Below are 23,224 nucleotides of genomic sequence, written 5' to 3' on the forward strand. Positions count from 1 at the left end.
ATTCTGAGTCTAATCCCAGGGAAGCACCAGACAAACCCACATGGAGGCACACACTACAAAATAATAACCTACCTCTTCAAAATGTGAAGGCCAAGAAAGTCAAAGGTCGAGGAACTCTTTCAGGTTAAACAAGACCAAGGAGGCATGATGATCGGCAAAACTTGAACATGAACTGTGGGCTACATAATAGTACTGTATCACTGTTGCTTTTTCTGTGTTAGAGAAACATGGACTATGGTTATGGAAGAGAAAGTCTTATTCTTAGGCTATACACACTGAAGTATTTATGTATAAAAAGGTAGGATGTTCTTCTCAAATGGTTCAAAGAGAAATGTAATAATGTATAAAGCAAATAATAAATGGGATAAAGTATTAACAGAGAATCGGGGTAAAGGATATACAGGAGCTCCTTAAACTACGAATCACCAGCAGCTCGTTCATAGATCCCTTTCAATGAGGACACTGGGAGATATTCTGGCAAATAACTTGGTAAAATCAAGGTATCTGTTAGTAAATAAATGGGTGTCTAGAGCTAGAAGAAACCTAGTACAATTTCATTATTCCATTATTTATTGCCTAATAACCTTGCCAAGGAAGGAAAGCACATACTGTGACTCATTCAACAGACAATGCCCACTTAATATGTCAGGCTGAACAAGCACCTTCTTTTAAGCCTCCAAACTTATTTCAAACTCATTTCAGCCTTTCACAAACCTCAATGTATGGAAATTTGCTTTCAGTCAACCTCTGGGAATGCATCCCCTGCATTTTAGTGAGATACACCTGCTGTCACCCAGGACAAATACTTATCTGCCATCCTAGACTTTCCCTATCAATATTAGCAGTCTGTGCAGGTGACTGAAGACAGGCCAGGACAGAGGTCCCCACTAAGACAGAGGTTGTTCAGAGGGGCCCAGTCAAATGCTGAGGGCCCAACAGTCCCAGAAATTAAGCCTCAACATACCAAACTCATCAGAATCTAAAAAGTATTCACGAAAACATGGTCTACCCTACACGCCCATTTAGCAGTCCTTTTTTCACAGAAAGGTATTAATAGTTTTCCCTGATGTGGAATCACATACTTGATTTTCACAATAGCTTAAAGAAAAACAAGAAGCATGTAGATTTCCTGCTCACACCTCGGCTGGAGGGAGACAAAGTAATAAGCTGCACGTGTCTCCTACCCAGGGTCAGGGATCGATGGAGACGCAAGAGAGAAGCACGGCAAAAACACATTTTGGGCAGTCTTGCCACAGAAGTGGCTCTGGTAACAACATCCCAGAGCTCAAAGACAGTAAGAACCACCTGTCCCAAAGCTCATCCAAGACTCATTTCCACTGTGGCTCCCTATCAGACGGCCCAGCTGTGTGTAAACTTCCTCCTGTCATTTTTCAGGGAGCTGGGCTGTCTCCCTTCACTGATCCGGCCTCCCAGATGCAAAGTACCACAGATCACAGCTGTCCCCACTGCCTCAGAAGAGCCCTGGAGACCAGAGACAGAGCCTGGGCCACGTACCTAAGCCTTCCTGTCACATTCCGGTCTGTATAGCACTCACCTGGACACAGGCCGTTCTATCTCCCCAGTGGCAGGTATATCCATTCACCTCCTGTAACTAGAGCCTGGAGAGCTGAAACTTATTTCCAAGACTCCCTTGTTGCTAGAATTCTAGATGCAAACCAGGCTCCTATATATACACTCACGGAAGGAAATGACAAGGCCGGCTTCCTGATCTTTTGGCTGCTTGTTCTAACAAGCAAGGGGGTGGACACGTAGGTACTAGAGGCATGGGTGGCTGAACTCAGCACCCCAGGGTCAAGTCTCCAGCTTCATGAATTCGAGAAGCAGCTGTGGGGCGGAAGTGGCTTCCTGGTCTCCAGTGGCAACCCCAGCAGTGTGCTCTTGAATTCAGCAGTTCCAGAGGCAACTTGCTCATTCCCAGTTCTCCGGCCCTTCTAAAAATTTGATAGCACTTTATCCGTGTACTAAACTCCTTTCTTCTTAAGATATCTAGAGCAATTGTTTTCTGCACTGAACCCTGAAGGATGCATCCTCCTCAAAGTGTGGCTTTCCAAGCCGACCCCTGCCCTCTATGTGGCCTCAAGAGACAGTGGGGTCATCACTTCCCTCCTTTGACTTGGCTTCACATTATCGCAGCAGGCTGTAAGGCAGCCTGTTGTGGCAACCCCATCACACTGGTGACCCACAGTCAGCCACTGATAAAGCCTGAAGCCTCCTTTTCCAGCCCTGCCGGGTGAGATCCTCCTCCTCACCATGCAGTCCCCTGGCCCTCGCAGACCCAAGCACAGCACTTCAAATTTCATTTTATAAACCGTCATCCATCAGATTTGACTCAGGGTTCAGCCTGGTGAGATCTTTTGACTCCAATTTCCCCAGGCCCCACCCTCCCAAATCCCCACACATGTGAACCAACATGAGAAACATTTGCCATTTGTAATCACTGCAACACCAAAGAATGGAGATGAAGTCCAACTTGGCTGTCACTTTCTATTTCTGTGTAAGATAGCCATGACTGGGATGCTGGCTTCTGGCTTCATACCTGTGCCAAAGCAAGGCTTCTTTTTTCCTTCCTTTTTAAAAATAAAAATGGAAATAAACAGAACCAGTGGCTATGATGTGGTCAAAATGCTCTCTTGAAAAGTACATATCTAGGTAATTCTTCTCCGCTTTGACTGGCGGTCCAGTGTCTGTGCCGGAGGCAGCGGGATGGACAGAGTGCCCAGTTTGTGATCCTCTTCCCCACCCGTAGCCAGAGACACCCTTTTTTTAGAGATCTTCAGCCTCATGGCTTTTGCTATCTCCATCATCCTAAGGAGGAAACAAACAGAACAAATGAAGAGAGACACCTCAATGTGGCCATTCAGGGAGGTTTGGTAGGAGGGAGCAGCACATTCATGCTCCCAGCTGTGAAGACAGAATCCCAAATGTGGCCAGAAGGAGCAAAGCCTCCGGCAGAGAGGCAGACAGGATCTCCCACCCCCATCCCGAGAGCTGTCAGACAATTTCATTTTCATGTGTTGCCATTAGAAAATATCCATATAGGTGATAGAAAACCAGGGTATCTAGACCCCTATGAATAACTTTCTTTACCTCCTATAACCAAACTATAAAAGCAACCAGGATTAAGCACTTGATAGAATTTGACAGGTTCCGAGTACCCGTTCTCTTTTATTTTTCAACCTCACTGCCTGTGGGAATGCTGTTTGTAGACAGCCCTGAGAACAATCCCCCAAGTGCAGCTCCCCAACTGAATCCAAACTTCACAGAACAAATCCCTTAGGATTTGTTCTGTAAAATTTGGATTCAGGCAAAAAGCTGCACTTAAGGACCTAGAAGGCCCCATGTAGTCCTGAGGCCACAGGTTCTCCACCCCTGGGAGGTGTTTTCACAGGTTTTCTTAGAACATCATCTGGGTCCTTCGATGTCAGATGCCCCGAAAACACTGACAAAGGTGACCTGACCCCACAGTTCCGGTTCTTGGGAAGCTCTGCCCGCTGCTGTCTGAATCCCTCTGCAAGGCTAGGAGGAGGCTGAAAGGTCATCTGTGTCTACCGGCTCTTCCTATCTGGTCAGAGAAGCTCAAACGTGACATCTCTGCTAATGAGTGGCTCTGCCTTGCCTTGAACACCTCCCCTGACAGGTCCTTCCATCTGATTCTGAGAAAGCTCTTCTTATTAAACTGAAGTTGGGGTCTCCTATACTTCCAACCCTATGTTCCAGCCCTGAGAACCATACAGAATCCCTCTCCCCAGTGCCAGCAATTCAGAGAATGGAGGCTGCTCAATTATTCAGGAATAAAATGCTATGGAAAGGCTCAGGTCTGAAGCCCACTGACTCCCCTCTTGGTTGTGTGACTTGAGGAAGTCACTTATTTTTCTGAACCTCAGATTAGTCAACTGTTTTTTAGGTAAATCAATGAGATAATATGACATGGTTTAGCACTGTGCCTAGCAAAGAGACAGTGCTCAGTAATATCTAGTTGCTTGCTTCTTCATCCAATGATTCATTCATTGAAAATTGTCCTCTGGTCCCAAGTTTTTCCCATATTAACACATTGACTGCCACACTAGAAAAAAATTTCTTCCTGGCCGGGCATGGTGGCTCACACCTGTAATCCTAGCACTTTGGGAGGCCAAAGCGGGCGGATCGTTTGAGCTCAGGAGTTTGAAACCAGCCTGAGCAAGAGTGAGACCCCATCTCTACTAAAAATAGAAAGAAATGATCTGGACAGCTAAAAAAAAAAAAAAATATATATATATATATATATATATATATATATATATATATATATATATATATATATATATATAAATTAGGCGGGCATGGTGGTGCATGCCTGTTGTCCCAGCTACTCAGGAGGCTGAGGCAGGAGGATTGCTTGAGTCCAGGAGTTTGAGGTTGCTGTGAGCTAGGCTAACGCCACGGCACTCTAGCCCAGGCAAGAGAGTGAGACTCTGTCTCAAAAAAAAAAAAAAAAAAAATTTTTTCCTTGGGGCCATGATGTTTTATTATGAAAACAGAATATAAACTTCAAAAACAAAATGATCCTTTCTAATTTAATGAAAAACTTCTTCACAAGGCCAAGGGCTCAAAACTCAAAATCATGAGTTAAATACAACTCACATGGCAGTTAATGTGTTAAACATCCCATGGTACTAGAAATACACCAAGGCACCATGGTGTATTTGTTTTTATTCTACTGTGCTCACCTTCTCTCACTGAGCTTCAGGTCCCTCTGTAACACTGTCAGGTCAATCTGGAAGTTGTTTATGTGCAAAGCAAGTATGATCACATATGCAGTAATCTTCGCCTTCATAGAATCCGAAATTAAGTTCCGTAATCTGCAAAATCAGTGGCAATAAAGGAGAAACAAAATTAAACTCCAAAAAATTTCCCCAAAAGTAAAATAAAAACATCTAAGCCTATTCTCATATGTATTCAATGTCTTCCCAATTTGGGGAAAGGAAAAAGAATTCAGGCAACATTCTTTGTCCCTTCCAAGGTACCCAAGTCTCATACACAGTACAGCAGTACACTAGTCCCAGTGTTTCCGTCTGAGTGGCAATAGAGAATGCTGCACCAACACTCTTCCCGGGCACTGTTAGAGCTTCGCATTGGTGAGGGCCCTCTGAGCCTGTTGCTGCCTGCCCAGCAGGGCTGCCGGGAAACGTCATCCCAAATTCAGTTGCTGATGATTGTTCTCAGCAGTCAGGAGCAGGAAACACACTCCAAGCAAATGGCAGAAAGGAAGCCCAGAGTGCTGCTTGGGGTCTTTCCCCAAAGTCATCACCTTGGCCTGCCCTTTCCCACAATGCTGCCTTTCCACAGAACACTAGTTCTGTGGGCCATCAGGAAGGGCTCCTTGAAAACAGCATGTGAAGTGAAACAAATCTAATTGCAGGGCATCTCAGAGCCTCTCATATTCCCAAAAGATAGTGTGAATTTTCCAAGGGGGGACAGAGTATGTATTATATAGTGTTTCCTAAACTTGCTCCTTCCAAAGGCAGTGATCTCTTCAGCACCACATCTCTGAGGACATGGAATTAAACCCAAGCCCCTACTCTTCACTCCCACCCACCACCTGCTTCTCCTTCACAGGCAGAACCCCCAGAAACCACCCCCCTACCTGCCATTGTTGTAAGTCAAGCAGGTAAAGTGCTTCAGCAGTTTGGTGTTGATGATGTGTGGAATTCCAGGTCCCAGGGCACCTACAACAGAAAGCTGAGTTTCATCAATTTGTCTCAAAACCCTCAGCCACGCCTCAACCATGAGCTGGGAGAAGAGGCCAAAAGCCGGGCCGCTATAATGAACTGAACCAGGTGCTAGAAGCAGGGGCCCATGAAACAAAACAGCTGCTTCAAAATGAAAATATGCTCAGGTGTGTTTCAGCCTGCAGATCGTAGGTGCAGAGAGACGTTTGTGATGGGGCAGCAACAGGAAAGAAAAAACACTCAAATGAGGCCAAGGACACAGAATTACTAAGATGTTAGAAAACAAATCAATCATGCAGAAAGCCCAGGGAGAAAGGGAGATTTAAACATGTAAGCAGACACAGTCATGTGCCGTTTCAGTCATCAGACCTCATAAACGATGGTGGTCCCAAAAGATTAGAACACCATATTTTGACTGTACTCTTTCTATGTTTAGACATGGTTAGATACACAAATACTTCCTTACCATCAGTAAAGTAACATGCTGTGCAGGTTTGTGGCCTAGGAGTGATAGGTTAAACTATATAGCTTAGGTGTGTAGTAGGCTATACCATCCGGGTTTGTGTAAGTACACGCTAACTGCATATCCTTGTCATTAAGCAATACATAACCATACTGAAAAATATGAATATAATCTCTTGGGAGCCCAATAACAGTAACAATGACTGAATACACCTTGTGCCTAAAACCACAGATATCTCCTGCTGGGTTCCAACTCTGGGTGGGTGTGAGTTGGTGGCAGCCACAAATGGCCCTAGCTACAGGCGATACTGGGGTAACTATTAGGAACTGACTCCTCTGTTAGTCAGAACTAAGCTGACACAATACAAACCTGCCACAAGCCTCCATGAGCCATATATATATATAAATATATACATAAACATATGTTTGTTCTAACAGTCTAACAGTTTTCATTTGATTTGACCTTGATACTATACTTTGCCTAATGCAGAAAAGAAGTAGTGACTGTCATTATCTCTGGAATGGCCCTGAGCAATCATATAATCCAACTGTCCCCATGTTCAGATGAAAGAACAGTTCCAGAGAGAAAAAAGAGCTTGGCAAATCCTCTCAGCATGTCAGCAGTACCAATAGGAATCTCACTGTTAGACAGTTAAAAACTTAGACAGACACATCAATTCTCTTCTCTCATTAAAGCTGATCTAAGAATTATAAACAAATAAAAGGCTGGAAATAACTAGAATAAAATGTCTACCATGGGCTTACTTTTCCGCTTAATCACTCTCTGAGATCGAAATTTGATGAGCGTGTCCAGAAACCATATGCATCGGGCCTGCCAGTCTCGGCTCTCCTCATTTGATGGCAAAGACTTCAATGCTTCTATGACAAAGGAGCAGTGGCTGAAAGAAGAAAAGGAAAGGGTGCCATGTGTCCCGGAAAGACAGCTCACAACGAGAACAGCAGGCACCCAAGAGGTGCACACTCCTTACAACAGGAGGAACCATCAGCCAAGGGCTAGAGAGTAAATATTTTAGGCTTTGTGGGTCATATAACCTCTGTTGCAACTACTCAACTGCGCTGTTTAGTGCAAAAGCAGCCATAGATACTATTTAAGTAAGAGAATAGGGTTGTGTTCCAGTAAAACTTGATTTAAACCTTACTTGCAGGCAGCAGGCCAGACTTGGCACATGGGCTATAGTTTGCTGGCCCCTGGTTTAGTAGTCAGGAGTATAGGCTCTGGAGTCAGACTGCCTGGGTTTGAATCCCTTATCTGCCATCTAATGGCTTGGGCAAGTTTCTCCACACCTCTGTGCCCTGGCTTCTTCACCTATAAATTGGGGCCTATGACACTAGAGGTACTCTCCTCCTGAGGATTTTTTCTGAATTAAAAGAGTCAATGGGCCAGGTGCAGTGGCTCACGCCTATAATCCTAGCACTCTGGGAGGCTGCGGTGGGAAGATCATTTGAGCTCAGGACTTCAAGAGCAGCCTGAGCAAGAGCAAGACCCCGTCTCTACTAAAAAATAGAAAGAAATTAGCTGGACAACTAAAAATATATAGAAAAAATTAGCTGGGCACAATGGCACATGCCTACAGTCCTAGCTACTGAGGAGGCTGAGGCAGAAGGATTGCTTGAGCCCAGGAGTTTGAGGTTGCTGTGAGCTAACCTGATGCCACGGCACTCTAGCCTGGGCAACAGAGTGAGACTCAGTCTCAAATAAAAAAAGAAACAATGCAGGCTGGATGTTATGGCTCATTCCTGTAATCTCAACACTTTGGGAGGCCAAGGCAGGAGGACTGCTTGAGGCCAGGAGTTGCAGACCAGCCTGGGCAATACAGCAAGACCCCATCTGTACAAAAAATTTAAAAAGAAATTAGTCGGGCATGGTGGCATGACCCTATAGTCCCAGCTACTTGGGAGGCTGAGGTAGGAGGATTGCTTGAGCCCAGGAGTTCAAGGTTGCAGTGAGTTATGATCAGGCCACTGTACTCAGGCCTGGGCAACAGAGCAAGACACTGTCTCAAAAAAAAAAAACCAGAGATAACACAAGCAAGTACACTGCTTGGCATGAAGTAAGAGCTCAATCAATGTTTGCTATTCTTTTACTAACAAGATCCTGGACTTGCAGAAATAAAAAGCTATTCAAGACCATCTCAAAGCAGCCTCATTTTACAGATGGGGAAGATCCTACAGCACTTCAGAGGAGAGCTCAGGGACTCAGTTCTCGGACCCTCAGCCCAGAGCTCATTCCTGCATCTGCCCCTGAGTCACAATTACATAGAGACAACTAAGAACTAGTAAAGAGCTCTTTTTTAGAAATGGATCGCTGGAGGAGAAAAAAAAAAAAAAAAAGCACTTTCTAAGTGGCTTTAGATTTCACTGACCAGTAAAACTTCAAAACAAAAATTGGAGGAACCAACATAGGGTTGACAACTCTTTATTTTCTCAAGATGATACTATAAAAAGAAAAAACTGGGCCGGGCGCGGTGGCTCACGCCTGTAATCCTAGCACTCTGGGAGGCCAAGACGGGTGGATCGCTCAAGGTCAGGAGTTCGAGACCAGCCTGAGCAAGAGTGAGACCTCGTCTCTACCAAAAATAGAAAGAAATTATTTGAGCAGCTAAAAATCTACATAGAAAAAAAATTAGCCGGGCATGGTGGTGCATGCCTGTAGTCCCAGCTACTCAGGAGGCTGAGGCAGTAGGATCGCTTAAGCCCAGGAGTTTGAGGTTGCTGTGAGCTAGGCTGATGCCACAGCACTCACTCTAGCCCGGGCAACAAAGCGAGACTCTGTCTCAAAAAAAAAAGAAAAAACCCAAAAGCAAAAATCCCGCATCATCATAAAAGAAAAGCTATTTTATGGCAAAAGGGGGCCAGGTGCGGTGGCTCACACCTGCAATCCTAGCACTCTGGGAGGCCGAGGCAGGATCATCTGAGCTCAGGAGTTCGAGACCAGCCTGAGCAAGAGCAAGACCTCGTTTCTACTAAATATAGAAAAAGTAGCCAGGCACATCGTGGCACACACCTGTAGTCCCAGCTACTCAGGAAGCTGAGGCAGGAGGGTTGCTACAGCCCAGGAATTTGAGATTGTAGTGGGCTATGATGACACCACTGCACTCTAGCCAGGGTGACAGAGCAAGACCCTGTCTCAAAAAAAAAAAAAAAGGCAAAAGCAGGGTAGAGGAAATAATCTCTAAACTATGTAAAATACATAAATTTAACTTTAGAAAAGCTCACCTAGCATATCATCACAGAGAAACTGTCACTTCCACGGACACCATTCCCAGGCCAGCATTTCAGCCTGGCCAGTGACAATCAGCATCAGCATGATACTGGAGGACACGGGCTAGCTCTGGGTCCCACCCTCAGACTACAAGCCCTCACCACCCTCTGCCCAGTTGCACTCAGACACCAACTCTCTCTCTTGAATGCCACCCACAGCTCCTGGAAGCCCCAACATTCAGGAAAGCACCGGCTCCTTCATGCTCAAATGCTGAACAGACATAGCTCTTCCCTGACTGACACGCAAAGGCCCTGCTCAGTGTCTATTATTGTGTCCAACATCATTGCCCAGACTCCCCATGTGCCCAAGTGGGGGTACCTGTTCTCTTCAATCATCTTCAGTATCTCTTCTGATGTGACGTTCCTGAAAGCTTCAGATGGGCTCTGAAGAGCTTCATACTCCACAGGGGAAAGAACTAGTTACAGGTCAAGAACACAATCCAAGCAAAATGAAAACAGCCAACTAGCTAGACTGTCTCATAGTGGCCCCATTTAGATACAGGAAAACTGAGGGTCAGAGAGGGGAAGATCACACAGGGCAGAGCTGGGGACTCAGTTTTGAGACTCCCAGCCCAGAGCTGGTTCTCTGCCTTGGCATTTCTGCCTTCTCTTTCTTATCACAAAGCCACTGCAGGCATTTTCCATCTGACTAGACCCAACAAGCAGTGAAATTCTAAGCTCCAACCATTCCTTTTACAAGAGTGGTCTGCCCGACTTTGGACACTGGCCAACTCCAAGGTCATGCTAAAACTATTTGTGGAGAATGACCTCCCAGGTCCAAGCTGTGGACATTTGCCATTTTGCTAAAGAATGGGTCCATCAGCTAGTGAGGAAGCCTAACTGATCTTCTGGCAATAGAACTGGGGCAACCGCAAAGGTTTCGATGTAGCTTTTGCGAATGTCACAGGGCCACACACACCGTTCGGAGAGCCTGGCTATGCCATTCATGTGCAAACATCCCAACTTGTGATATAAGGCAGCTTTTCTACCACAAGAAGGATACGATCTTCAAACTTATACACATCTTCAGGCTTGGCTGCATCAGCATAGCAGTGAGGAAGACAGAGAGAGTCATCTTGCGAGTCACTGTGGATGGCATCACTGACCAGCGCTTTTCAATACAGGAAAAATTAGTGTCAGTATCACCGTTTGTTTCACATTCCCCAATACACTCTGTAGTCTGTGCAGACAAGACCATAAATGGTCCAGAAATCCCAAGTCTGATGCTTCTGCCAAAGTGACACAACATCCCCATCAGGCTCCAGGGCTACCATGTTCGCTCATGAAGCAAACACTAACCAAGCCCCAGAGGAGGTGCATGGCTCCCCTCAAGTAACTTGCAGTAGTTGGGAGAGACAGATATGCTAATAAACATTTGCAACACAATATGAGAGAAGCCAAACATTAGGGATATTCAAAATAGCCTTTAATAGCGTAACTTCTAGAAATTTTTGCCAGATACTATGAATAAAAAAACCCTCAGAATATAAAATTGTAACTGTCCTATAAGAATAACCATGTAAGAAATATGCATATAGACAAGGATGAAAAAGAAAACAGAAAAATTCTAAGGTGGACTGGTAGAATGATACGAATATGAATTATTTTTCTTTTTAAATGTCCTTTAATACCTGAGAATAAACTTAATAAAAATGTTTTTTTAATTTAAAGTCTTTGATTAAATGAAGAGATCTACTTCCATGTTTCTGGAGAGGAAAACACAATTGTAAAGATGTTGATTCTCCCCATATAAATCCCAATTGGATTTTTTTTTTTTTTTTTGAGACAGAGTCTTGCTCTGTTGCCTGGGCTAGAGTGCCGTGGCATCAGCCTAACTCACAGCAACATCAAACTCCTGGGCTCAAGTAATCCTTCTGCTTCAGCCTCCCGAGTAGCTGGGACTACAGGCATGCGCCACCATGCCTGGCTAATTTTTTTCTATATAATTTTAGTTGTCTAGCTAATTTCTTTCTATTTTTAGTAGAGACGGGGTCTCCCTCTTGCTCAGGCTGGTCTTGAACGCCTGACCTTGAGCGATCCTCCTACCTCGGCCTCCCGGGGTGCTAGGATTACAGGCGTGAGCCATCACACCCAGCCCCAATTGGATTTTTGAGAGAACTTGACAAAATAATTTTTAAGATCACCTGAAAAAGCATGTTAAACAGCCAATACAGTTTTGAAAAATAAAAATGAAGCTGGAGAATGAATTTGCCCTATCAGACACTAAACCAGCTTCTAAGGCTACTGTAATCGAAAGAGCCTCGTGCTGCTACAGGAACAGCCAGTCAGAACAATGGAGTGGAACACAACTAAGTGTTTTAAGAATGCAGTGAAATGATAAAGATGATTATTTTAAAATCACCTTTTATAAAAGGAAAGAATGGAGTTGGGGACAATTGGCTGATCATTTGGAAAATATAAAAGTAGATTTATTGGATGACAGAGCCTTGAGGGTAAACATTAGATCTGTACCATATGCCAAAAACAAACAAACAAACAAACAAAATTCACTGAGTTAAGATTTAAATGTAAAAAAATAAAATTGTGAAAAGTACTAAAAGAAAACACAGGAAAATATTTATATAATCATAGGGTGTGGAAAGATTTTCTAAAAATTACTAGAATTCCATTCTTAATAGAAAAACTGCTCTAGGCTGGGCGCGGTGGCTCATGCCTGTAATCCTAACACTCTGGGAGGCCGAGGCGGGCGGATTGTTTGAGCTCAGGAATTCGAGACCAGCCTGAGCAAGAGCGAGACCCCTGTTTCTACTAAAAATAGAAAGAAATTATACGGACAGCTAAAAATATATATAGAAAAATTAGCAGGGCATGGTGGTGCATGTCTGTAGTCCCAGCTACTCGGGAGGCTGAGGCAGGAGGATCGCTTGAGCCCAGGAGTCTGAGGTTGCTGTGAGCGAGGCTGACGCCACGGCACTCTAGCCCGGGCAGAAGAGTGAGACTGTCTCAAAAAAAACTGCCCTTATATAAACTTTCTCTTATGATCTTATAATGTATTTGAACAATAAATACATTTTTAAATAATACAATTAAATACTGAAGGTGCTGAAGACCAGGAAAAGATCCATAAACCCCAATGTAAAATGCCACCTCTGGAGGCCTGTTCCATCATCAGCATATCAGCCTTTTTGACCGAAGTCTCCCTGTGACTCACAAAGAGAGACTTGAGGCCTTCTCCCTCCCCTGTGCCCTGCAGGATATAACCCCAGCACCCAGAACACAGCATGCACATGTCTGCTCTTTGCCTGTGTCCTCTACTCAACTGTAAGCTGAGGGCAGGGCCATATCAGGTCTTTCTTTCCACTTCCAGAGCCTGTGCCTGAGAAGGCCTTTAGCAAGAGGCAAGAAGGAATTCAACCCTAACTCCCACCATCCCACCTGTGGGGTGGATAAAAGATCCCAAGAGAAGAGAAAGCTGTCATTATGGGCACTTGGAAAGCCCAAGTTCCAATTGCTTACCAGTCACACCCTTCGTATCAATGATATTCTCTGCGGCCTTAGCTACTGCACGATTCAAAGATTCATTGCCAACTCTGTTCATTCTCCGGGAGTTCAGCGCCCGCTTCTGCTTGGTGGTTCCAAAGGCTTCAATACAAGAATCCATCTGTGCAAGAGACAAATCTGGTTACCAGGGACAGAATGGCGGGCACTGCTACTCCTAGCTGTGCAACAACAGAAAAACTCCCAACATCCCTGAACCATCATCACCTCACCTATAAATAAGGCAGAGTCATAGCTCATCACTTCATAGGAATGTTGTGAGCATCAGAAGTTACTAACAGATTTGAAGTACTTACATTGTAAACTATAAAGAGCTATTGTACAAATAAACAGCATCATCAGCAAAATGAAAAGACTTCATTAGAATCAGGGCTGGTAAATCTGTGGCCCACAGGTTAGCATTCTCCGATCCTACACCCATAGCAGACACCCATAAGAGATCACTTGCTCCTTCCCCCAAAGCTGGAGGTAGCCTCACACCCCTTCTCAATACAGTGCTCCAGCAGCACCAGAGGTTCCATCAATTTGCCATCCTGGGATGAGCTGACCTTTGTAGGAAACTTCTGCATTAAAAATCCTAAAGTTTGGCCAGGCATGGTGGCTCACGCCCGTAATCCTAGCACTCTGGGAGGCTGAGGCGGGAGGATCACTTGAATGCAGGGATTTAAGACCAGTCTGAGTAAGAGCAAAACCCTGTCTCTACAAAAAAATAGAAAAATTAGCCAGGGGTGGTGGCACACGCCTATGGTCCCAGCTACGCAGGAGGCTGAGACACGAGAATCACTTGAGCCCAGGAGTTTGAGGCTGTAATGAGCTATGATGGTGCCACCACACTCTAGCTGGGGCAACAGAGCAAGACTGTCTCAAAAAAAAAAAAAAAAAAAAAAAAATCCTCAAGTTTACTTTGTTTTAGTGTGAAAGTTTTCAGGCTACAACCAATATTTTCTGAAACAAACTAAGTCCTAAAAACAAGTATTATGCTACACCTTTATTAGCCCAGAGGACGGATACCAAACATTGGCACAGAGCTGCATTCAGCTGCCCTTGACAGGGGCAGAACTGCTCTCTGTGAGACCAAGGAAGACTCTGCAGGCACAAATTGTCCAGAGAACCACACACCAAATGTGCTGGGAACAGCCAGGGAGACCCCTTGAGTTCAATAAGCCTCTTTTACTGATGGAGAAACCCAAGGCCCAAAAGGAACTTGCTTAAGGTCCCACATCTTAGTTCTGTCACACTCACCTTTTCTCTGTAACTTCTGTTCTGGCTCTCTAGTGTCAGTTCACTCTCAATTGATTCATCTATCAAAACACACAAAAACAGAGAGAAAGAAAAAAGTAAACTATAAGGCCTATAAATATTAATAGTATTTAATATTTGTTTAAAAGTTAATCTAAGAAAAATAGATTTCTTTGCTATAGGATTTCCCTGAGCCTAATATGAATGTATACTGTAAACATTTTTTTTCCTTGGAAACAGAGTACAATCAGGCTAGAGTACAGTGGTTATCATCATATCTCACTGTAACCTCAATCTCCCGGGCTCAAGCGATCCTCCTGCCTCAGCCTCACGAGTAGCTGGGACTACAGATGAGTACCACTACACCCAGCTAATTTTTCTGTAGAGACAGGGTCTTGCTATGCTGCCCAGGCTGGGACTGAACTAATGGGCTCTAGCAATCCTCCCACCTCAGCCTTCCAAAGTGTTAGGATTACAGGCATGAGCCACCACACCCAGCCATGAACATTTAATATGTAGCTTTTGTATATAATCAGAAAATTTGGAGAATAGATTAGGAAGTCAAATAAAAGGGTCATGTGGTCCAACCTCTTCATTTTACAAATAAAAAAAATGAGGCCTCCAGGTGAAATGACTTGCCCCAAGTCAGTTTACCAGGCAGTGGCAGAGATAGGATTAGAAACCAAGTCCTTGGCTCCTTCCAGTAAGTAGTTTTGCTGTCCTTTTAAAAGACCTAAAAGTAGGCATAAACATGAGGTATGTATTACTTACATGATGCTCTCTAATCCTCCATAATGTACTCACATAAGGGGCAGTATAATCTAGTGGACAAGAGCACAAGCTCTGGAGTGGCCTCACCTGAGTTATCTCAGACATCTGTCGACAGAGTCATCTAACCTCTGTGCCAGTTTCATCATTGGTAAAAAAGGAGTATCAGTGCCTACTCCAGAAGGCTGCTGTGTGAAGTATGTGATATAGTGCATCGAAGTGCTTAGAACAGTGACTAGCACACAGTAAGGACCCAATATAAATGCTATGTGTGTTCTATGCTAGCTAGAATAAACCAGTATTTATAAATTATTCACATATAAAAACAAAAATGTGTTTAATCAACAAATAAACAATTTTCCTTGCCTCCTTGGAATTTAGAAGAACATTTGGAGGATGATTTAAATGTAGTTAGCTGGGTGTGGTGGCTCATGCCTGTAATCCCAGCACTTTGGGAGGCCAAGGTGGGAGGATGGCTTGAGGCCAGGAGTTTGAGACCAGCCTGGGCAACATAACAAGACCCAATCTCTACAAAAAATAAAGAAATTAACCAGCTGTGGTAGCACCTGTCTATGGTCCTAGCTACTGGGGAGGCTTAGGCAGAGGATTGCTCAAGCCCAGGAGTTCAAGGTTGTGGTGAGCTATGATCACACCACTGCACTCCAGCCTGGGTAACAGAGAGAGACTCTGTCTCCTTAAAAAAAAAAAGGTAGTTCTATTTGTTTGCAAAGCAGGACATTCTTAACCATAGGCTCTAAGTCTATGGTTCCCCAGGAAATTCACAGATGGGTATCAGGACTAAAGAGCCCTTTACAATTATGTGTAAAATCTCATATATGTTTTTATGTATTATGTTTCCGGGAAGTAGATCCAGGTCCTTATCAGATTTTTGAAAGGGTTGGAACCGCTGCTTTGAGTGAATAAAATTGGAACTAACACCTCTGAAGATTTCAGGCAAATCCATAACAATCCTAATGATCTTTCCCTACCTACACCCTCCCCTGCTATTGTTCTGGGTACTTAAGGGCACCATAAGGATTCAAGTTTTGAGATTTAGGGACAGGAACCCCTTGAGTCTGACCCTCTTATTTATCAGGTCAGAAGATCTCACCCTACCCCTGAGCATTCTAAGATGACAAAGCAAAGAAGCAATGCAACTTTTTCCACTGCATCAGGGAAAAAACAGACCTTCCCCAAATTAGTGTAGACTTTTCATCAACATGAAAGTTACTATCTAACCTATAAGCAATTTCCTTCACCTACCAGAAATTCTAAAACCTCTACTCCAACTACGACAGTTAAGAATTAAGAACCCTGTAATCCTAGCACTCCGGGAAGCCAAGGCGGGAGGCTCAGTTGAGGTCAAGAGTTCAAGACTAGCCTGAGCAACTCATCTCTACACACACACAAAAAAAAAGAATTAAGAAAAGCCTTTGGTGGAGAAGAATTTTACATCAGACATATCCTCTAATACAGCTGTCCCTAACCTTTTTGGCACCAGGGAGAGGTTTCATGGAAGACAATTTTTCCACAGATTGGGGTGGGAGGGATGGTGAGCAATGAGGAGCAGCTGTAAATACAGATGAAGTTTCACTTACTCATCTGCAGCTCACCTCCTGCTGTGTGGCCCAGTTCCTAACAGGCCACTGACCAGTAACAGTCTGAGGCCCAGGGATTGGGGACCACAGCTCTAATATTCTGCTCTTATCATTGCTCATCTTTCTTTAACTAAGATGAGTTTCTGATCTCAAGTCAATAAGCACTGTGGGGACAAGATCTGTGTCTGTCTATCTTACTGCAAGACATCCTCAGCCCCTAGATTGGTACCTGGTCCAATAGCAGGTCATCAATAAATGTTTGCTGAATAAAACAAACTCTAAAACTTTTTCCAGAAAAGAAAACAAATGAAACGAAACAAACAGAAAGGCATTCATTTAAAAACAACTACAACGTGTGTTTTACAAATCTAAAACTCAAACCAATTCATCCCGCAAACTCAAAATATGCAGTGTTTCTGTCAGCTTTCATAACTGGGACCTACCTGAAAACAGTGGCTGCATGTTGAACAATTCAGCATCATATACTTCCATTTGGCCAGAGGTCTTGTTCAAAATTCCTACAAAGTTCCTAAATAAAGAAGGAATAATAGAAGTAATGATAGATTATTCAAAAGTATCGTTTATACAACTTCCTTTTTCCTCTTTAAAAGTTCTCAACCTTCTTTCTCTCCAGCATACCTGAGGAATGGATCCCTTGCTCATGGCTCATGGGTAACAATAATCCCCTACAACAGCGATTCCATGAATGGAAAGGGAAAAGGAGGGGAGGGGACAGGAGGTGGTTCTCGAAAAAAAAGCTACCAAGTCATTCTGGTAGCTGATCACATTTGGACTCACTGCTGTACTGTAATGAGAAACCTTTTTGGGGTATAAGAATTTAGAATTACACCAGAATCTAGTGCACACATACATTTTATGGAGGCAAATATAAGCAAATGGGGAGAAGGCCAATCTGAACTAGAGCATCTTTGTGAGGGGAGTGCAGTGTTAATAGTCCCTGAGAGTTATAGATAATTCAGGCTGCACAGTCTTCATTGTGCAGAGGAGTAGACCCAGGGTCAGTGACAAGCAGTTGTCCAAAGTCACTCAGTCAATCAGCAGCACAGCTAGATGGAAACCCCAGGCTTCTCTTCCCCAGCCCAGAGCCTTCAACACTACCAAATTCTTTTCTTGTAGTTAGTTCCAAGGCAAATTTCAGGCAAGCTTTGACCTACTGTTCACACATTCCAAACTAGCGGAGAAAGCTGCCTTCTGGAATAAGATAGTTGTAAATAAAGAAGCTTGCAAATAAATGAGGTTTTTAGGAAATTCAACAAATATAAATCACCTTTCCCTTCCAGGAATGTCTACAGGCTGGGGTAAGAGCCCTGGAGTCTAGGAAGCCAGAGACCTACTAAGCCTCCCTAGATTAATCCCACTCCCCCTAAAATAGACCGAAAGCATCAATGCCAGTGCTGCCATCATGCCCCTGCCCATCCCCCATCCCCCTGTCCCTTCCCCCACCATCACCTGCACAGAGCGTTGCATTTGAGGGCTCCAGTCCCAAAATTGTTTCCCACATAGGAAAGTCTGTCTGTTTCAGCTGCCTAAAATGTAAACAGGAGGAAACTTCATTTACAACCAGCATTGAAAGAGGTATACGCATCGTCTCTCTTTTCTATATCACAGCAGCTTTAGAATCCAGAACTACAGTGGATTAGAACTAGAGAGCTTCTGGAAAATGGTCCAGCCCCACTATCTCTAAGACAATCTGGGGTATCTCTGGAAGAAGAGGGCTTCAGAAAGGAAAGCCTCAGATGGTGCTGGCTTCTATCTGGTACAGGTAAGTTCTTGGAGGAGTTGCATCACAGGACTTGAGAGAGGGGCCCTGGCCTTCGGCACTTAGAGGTATGCAACAAAGTCATTCTGCAAGCAATCCTTTTGGCCCACTTCTCCCACAGCTGTTCTGTATATACTCCCAGGACCATGGAAATGGCTGATTGACTCCCCAGTCACACCCAAGCTTCCTGCTTCCCTGTGTTTGTCCTTCCCATCTACTACTCTTCACTTGGAATACCAAACCTCATCATCAAACCCTCTCTGCATCCTTCAGGGCTCAGCTCCAACGCACCCTCCCCAAGGATGGCATTCCAGTAAGCAGAGCCCTCTCCTCCTACTGAGCTCATTCTGCCCTGTACTCCAATCATTTGGCCTCTGACCTCTGTCTACCGTGTAAGTGTCCCTCATGGCCAGTTCTTTCCTCTCTAGAATAGTTTCTCAACCCAAGGAAATCCACGCCACTGCCACTGGCATCTAGTGGGTAGAGGCCAGGGATGTTGCTAACTATCCTGTGATGCACAGGACTGCCACCCACAAGAAAGAATTATCTGGCCCAAAATGCCATTAGTGCTGAGGTTGAGAAACCCTGCTCTGGAGTATGAACTCCCTCAGAGTGGGGCCAGGTCTGATTTGGCTAGCAGCTTATTGCACAGGATTCAGTGGGTATTCGATAGATGCTTGTTGAAAGAACAAATGAATAACAGGTCATCACCAAAAGTACTAAACCAGGATGGAGCCTGTACCCATGCCCCAAGCTGCTGGGCCTCAAAGTCCCATTTGCTATTCCCCATTTACTCCCTTTTGGTCTCCTCACTCTCTCCCACATCCACCCTCCTGAGACCCACAGAGTGGAGGCAACTGGCAACTGCAACACTTACCAGGATCCGCTGATTCCTCTTCCTGGGGTTTGTGGAGTCATTGCTCTTGTATAAGGTAAAGCGCATGTTGCCTGGATTCTGCAGCTTCCCATTGGAGAACTGGACTGTAAGAGTGCAGCCCAAGAATGAGATGAGGGCAGAGGGACCCACAGTGTATGGTGGGGAGTAACAGGAGTGATTGTTGGAATGCAGACGACAAGGAAGCTCAGGTCTTGACTTAAAGGGGGATGAAGGAGGTCCTGAGCCCACTGGGAAGAGGGGATGGAGAAGTGGTGGTGAAGGGGGGAGCCCTGAGGAGGGGCTGTGACAGGAGGGAATGACGGAGGGGGCGGGGGAATGAAGCTGACAGAGAAGGCCTGATCCAGACATAGAGACACAGAGCGAAATGGGGCAGGTAGGAGGCCTGGTGGTGAGGGCATGTCAGGGTCCTGGACACAGCCCTGGGGAGGAGGTGATTGGGATGTCCTCATCCAGCTAGGAGGTAGTGACAGAAAGACGGCGATATGACAGGGGAGCCCTGACCAAGCAGAAGGTAGTGGCGGAGACTAGAAGGGGTCCTGGCCCAGCTGGGGAGCGGACCTAGCGGAGGGCGGGAGGACAGCAAAGGTACGGAGACGGAAGGGGAGAGGGTTACGGGGAACTCTGCCCCAGCTCCGCAGTCTTTACCCAGTACAGCTCTCTGGATCTCTTCGGGCTCCCCACAATACAGCCACCTCGCACTCGGCAACACCTCTGCCGCCATCTCGCCTGTCTGGCCGCCAGTCCCTAGAGTTGACACAGCCGAAGCCATTACAGCACTTGTTAACACGCGGGAAGCCGGGTAGTGCCGCAAGCCGGAAGGGGCGTGGCCTCGCCCGGGCACCGCCCAAAGCGCGCAGAGACGCGTGGCTCCGCCCCCACGCCCCGAGGCGCGTCATCCCCGCCCTTCCTCGCGGACAGGCGCGGTCTCCGCCCACTCGGCGCCACACCTCTCCCTGGCCGGCCCCTCTGGGGCGCAGCGCCTGATTGGCCCAACGCTCGCCCGCACCTTACCGGTTTGGTGCGTCTAGAGAGCCAAGCCCTGAGGGGTCCTGCGGCTTCAGCCTGATCTAGGTGTGGGCCTACTTCCCGCTCAGCACGGTCTAGACAGAGTATCGTCTCTCTCTCCTACCGTGACAAATATATCTTCCCAACACCTGAAAGGCCAAGTTCAAATTTAGAATTCTCGGACAGGAACTCCTTGAGCCCCCACTAAATATGGCAGCTGGCGAGGAGCCGCCCCTCCCTAGGGCCTCCCTCCCACACATGTGGACAGCCAGCTCTAAGTCCAACTTTGACAACAGCCCCGCAAACAGCTCCCCGCCATGGTCCCTCCTGGGGCTGAGGCTGCACAAACCTGTGGCTCAATCAACCCTGAGAGGATGGACCAGGAGAAGCCCACCAAACGCAGAGCATCTGGGCAGGGGTTCTGGAGTGGACTAAAAGGGGGGAGTCCTAGCTGGTAGACATGTCCCTTTGTTCCTGAGGATTCAACTCTTCTTCTGCACAGGGAGTTAGAGCAGGAGGAGGGCAAAAGCAGGCCTTTAAGCATGTTCCTAGTCCGGGACACCTTTTGTCTCATCAAAAGGGCATATAGATGAAAGACGAGAACTCGGGGTTGACTCATCTCTGTTCTCCAAATCGCTTTCCCTTCCCCATCCCTTCCCTGACCCCAACACCCAAGATACTCCAAACATCTGCAGGCCCCTTTTTCTTAGTACTTGTCACACTTCTAATTACTCAATCTCAAACTTACAGAAACATGCAAGTACAGTGCAAAGAACATTTTTTGCCATGAACCATTTAGAGTAAGTTGTCAACCTGATACGCCATCACCCTTGAAGACTATAGTACTTCCTGCAGACAAGGACATTCCGTAAATAACTACAATACAGCCATCAGAATCAGAAAATTAACATTGATAAATTACTACCATATAATCCTCACACCTTATTCCTCACACCCTATTTAAGTTCACCAATTGTACCAATAATGTTTGGGTTTTTGAGAGCTTGTTTGGAGGTTCTAGCAGGCGAGCACAGCTACTCGTATACCCTTGACTGAAGAACACTCCTCCTCTATCAGAAAGGTTGTCCTCTTCCTCCGAGTGAGCTCGCAGCTTCGGGAGGGACGTACGTGGAATGGTGAGGGAGGAAGCCGAATCAACCCTGGCGATCAATGGTGGGGTGACAGATGTTGCAGCCAGATCACCCTCACATCCAACATTTGGGTTTTGTTTGTTTGTTTTGAGGCAGGGGCTCACTCTGTTGCCCAGGCTAGAATGCAGTGGCCTCATCATAGCTCACTGCAACCTGAAACCCCTGGGCTCAAGCAATCCTCCTGCCTCAGACTCCTGAGTAGCTCGTACTACAGGCACGAACTGCCACACCCAGCTAATTTTTCTATTATTTTGTAGAGACAGTTTTGCTCTTGCTCAGGCTGGTCTTGAACTCCTAGGCTCAAGTGATCCTCTCGCCTTGGCCTCCCAAAGTGCTAGGATTACAGGCGTGAGCAGTGCTGGGCCTCCAATAATCTTTTTATAGCAAAAAGATCCTGTCAAGAATCATGTGTTGCATTAGCTGTTATAGCTCTTCCTCTGATTGGAAAGCTACTTTACTTGACTCCACCTAATGACTTTTGGGTTGAATTGTTCAGAAAGGGAAAAGGAAGAAGATAAAGAGGTTAATTGTGTCATCATTTGTCTGTCTCCCCCATTGATCTTTTTCTCACTAAACTTAATTGGGGTTAACAATAAATAATGTTGGGGTTGAACAATAAACAAACATATTTATGTTTGTTTTGTTCACTGCTGTACTTCCAACTCTGGGAACAGTGCCTGCACATAGAAGACCCTCAAAAAATGTGGAGTGAATGAGTGGACAGGGCAAGGAATGGGCATGGATCATCACTAATCTTGGAAGTCTAGCACAGGGACTGGAACTTTAAAAGATGCTTAGTAATGTTGGTTAAAATCAACTGACATACAGCTTACACATACTAGACTCTGTAAATGTTGACTGCTTGAATGAAAATATGAACAGTTAAATCAAAGTTAAGGGGTGACAAAGACAGCAGTAGCTACATGGAGCCAAGTATAGTTCTTGAACAGAAGTGTCTTGGCACCTCATGATATAGGGACACATTGTATGGCCTTGCTACACAAAGTGTGGTCCATGAAACCAGCAGCATCTACATCACCTGGGAACTTGTAGGAAATGTAGTATCTCCAGCCCTATCAAATCTTCTCAATCAGAATCAGCAGGTGATTCATGTGTGCTTGAAATTTGGGAAGCACTCTTATACAAGATTGATTTTGAGGCACCTCTTTGCCCATCAGACAAATTCTATGAAAATTCCCAGGATTGACTGCTTTGTAGCTGGTGGAACAGTGAAGAGTAACACACACCTACTGAGAGCAAAACTCCCAGAATTACCACTGGCAAGAATTCCAAGTGATAGAGATTCTATCTAGGGAAGCAAAGTGTTAATGGTGGAATGGCTGGGAAGGGGATCATAGTACTATGTTGTTTAATTATGTAACAGTGATTCAAAACACACACATACACACACCATGTACATATGCATACATCCATATATAACTGGAATGAGGCAGGATGGAAGGAGCCTTGCCTGGGCAGTGATCAAAATGCAAAAATCTATAGTGGCCCCTTCTAGATTAGAATCATGGATAATCACAAAAGCATAATTTACCACAAAATGCTTGGAAATTTAGTTTGGAAATTCACAGACATCTGGAGTTCTCTCTGCATTATTTTTCAGAGAAGGAAAACGATTTTTGAAGGGGGGGGTGGTTGTGTAGAGAAGGGAGGAAAGTCCTTTCCTTGGGTAACATCTCCATCTGCTGGTGTTTCAGGATAATGCTAATGAAGACCTGAAAAGGCAAGTCAGATCCCACACACAGTGTTTGCAGTGACTCACCCTATACTCTGAA

The 23,224-nt window shown here is 45.2% G+C and overlaps 2 protein-coding genes across 2 annotated transcripts in view; one reads left to right on the forward strand and one right to left on the reverse strand.

Annotated features, from left to right (window-relative positions):
- Positions 1 to 2,594, forward strand: part of FBXO10 (F-box protein 10) — a 49,897-nt gene extending 47,303 nt beyond the window's left edge. The window contains exon 13 of the mRNA XM_045562467.1: positions 1,396 to 2,594. Coding sequence (XP_045418423.1) covers positions 1,396 to 1,421 — 26 coding nt within the window. The 3' untranslated portion in view covers positions 1,422 to 2,594. The remainder of the gene's footprint in view (positions 1 to 1,395) is intronic.
- On the reverse strand, positions 543 to 20,098 carry POLR1E (RNA polymerase I subunit E). The gene is made up of 12 exons (XM_045562469.1): positions 19,921 to 20,098; positions 19,255 to 19,358; positions 18,068 to 18,144; positions 17,041 to 17,126; positions 14,235 to 14,293; positions 12,951 to 13,095; positions 10,477 to 10,584; positions 9,793 to 9,889; positions 6,957 to 7,090; positions 5,645 to 5,726; positions 4,728 to 4,859; positions 543 to 2,826 (listed from the first exon to the last, which is right to left on the reverse strand). The coding sequence occupies exons 1-12, from the start codon at positions 20,042 to 20,044 to the stop codon at positions 2,667 to 2,669; spliced, it is 1,308 nt and encodes a 435-aa protein (XP_045418425.1). The 5' UTR covers positions 20,045 to 20,098; the 3' UTR covers positions 543 to 2,666.
- Between the last annotated feature and the right edge of the window lie 3,126 nt (positions 20,099 to 23,224).

This window comes from Lemur catta, chromosome 10 (genome assembly GCF_020740605.2).
Source record: "Lemur catta isolate mLemCat1 chromosome 10, mLemCat1.pri, whole genome shotgun sequence".
Taxonomy (NCBI): domain Eukaryota; kingdom Metazoa; phylum Chordata; class Mammalia; order Primates; family Lemuridae; genus Lemur; species Lemur catta.

Coding starts and splice junctions, on each gene's coding strand:
- POLR1E (XM_045562469.1), bottom strand. CDS start 20,044: ATGGCTTCGGCTGTGTCAACTCTAGGGACTGGCGGCCAGACAGGCGAG. Junction 10,585..12,950: donor TGATACGAAGGGTGTGACTG/GTAAGCAATTGG, acceptor TGTATTGAAAAG/CGCTGGTCAGTGATGCCATC. Junction 7,091..9,792: donor AAGATGATTGAAGAGAACAG/GTACCCCCACTT, acceptor TTCTTCTTTCAG/CCACTGCTCCTTTGTCATAG.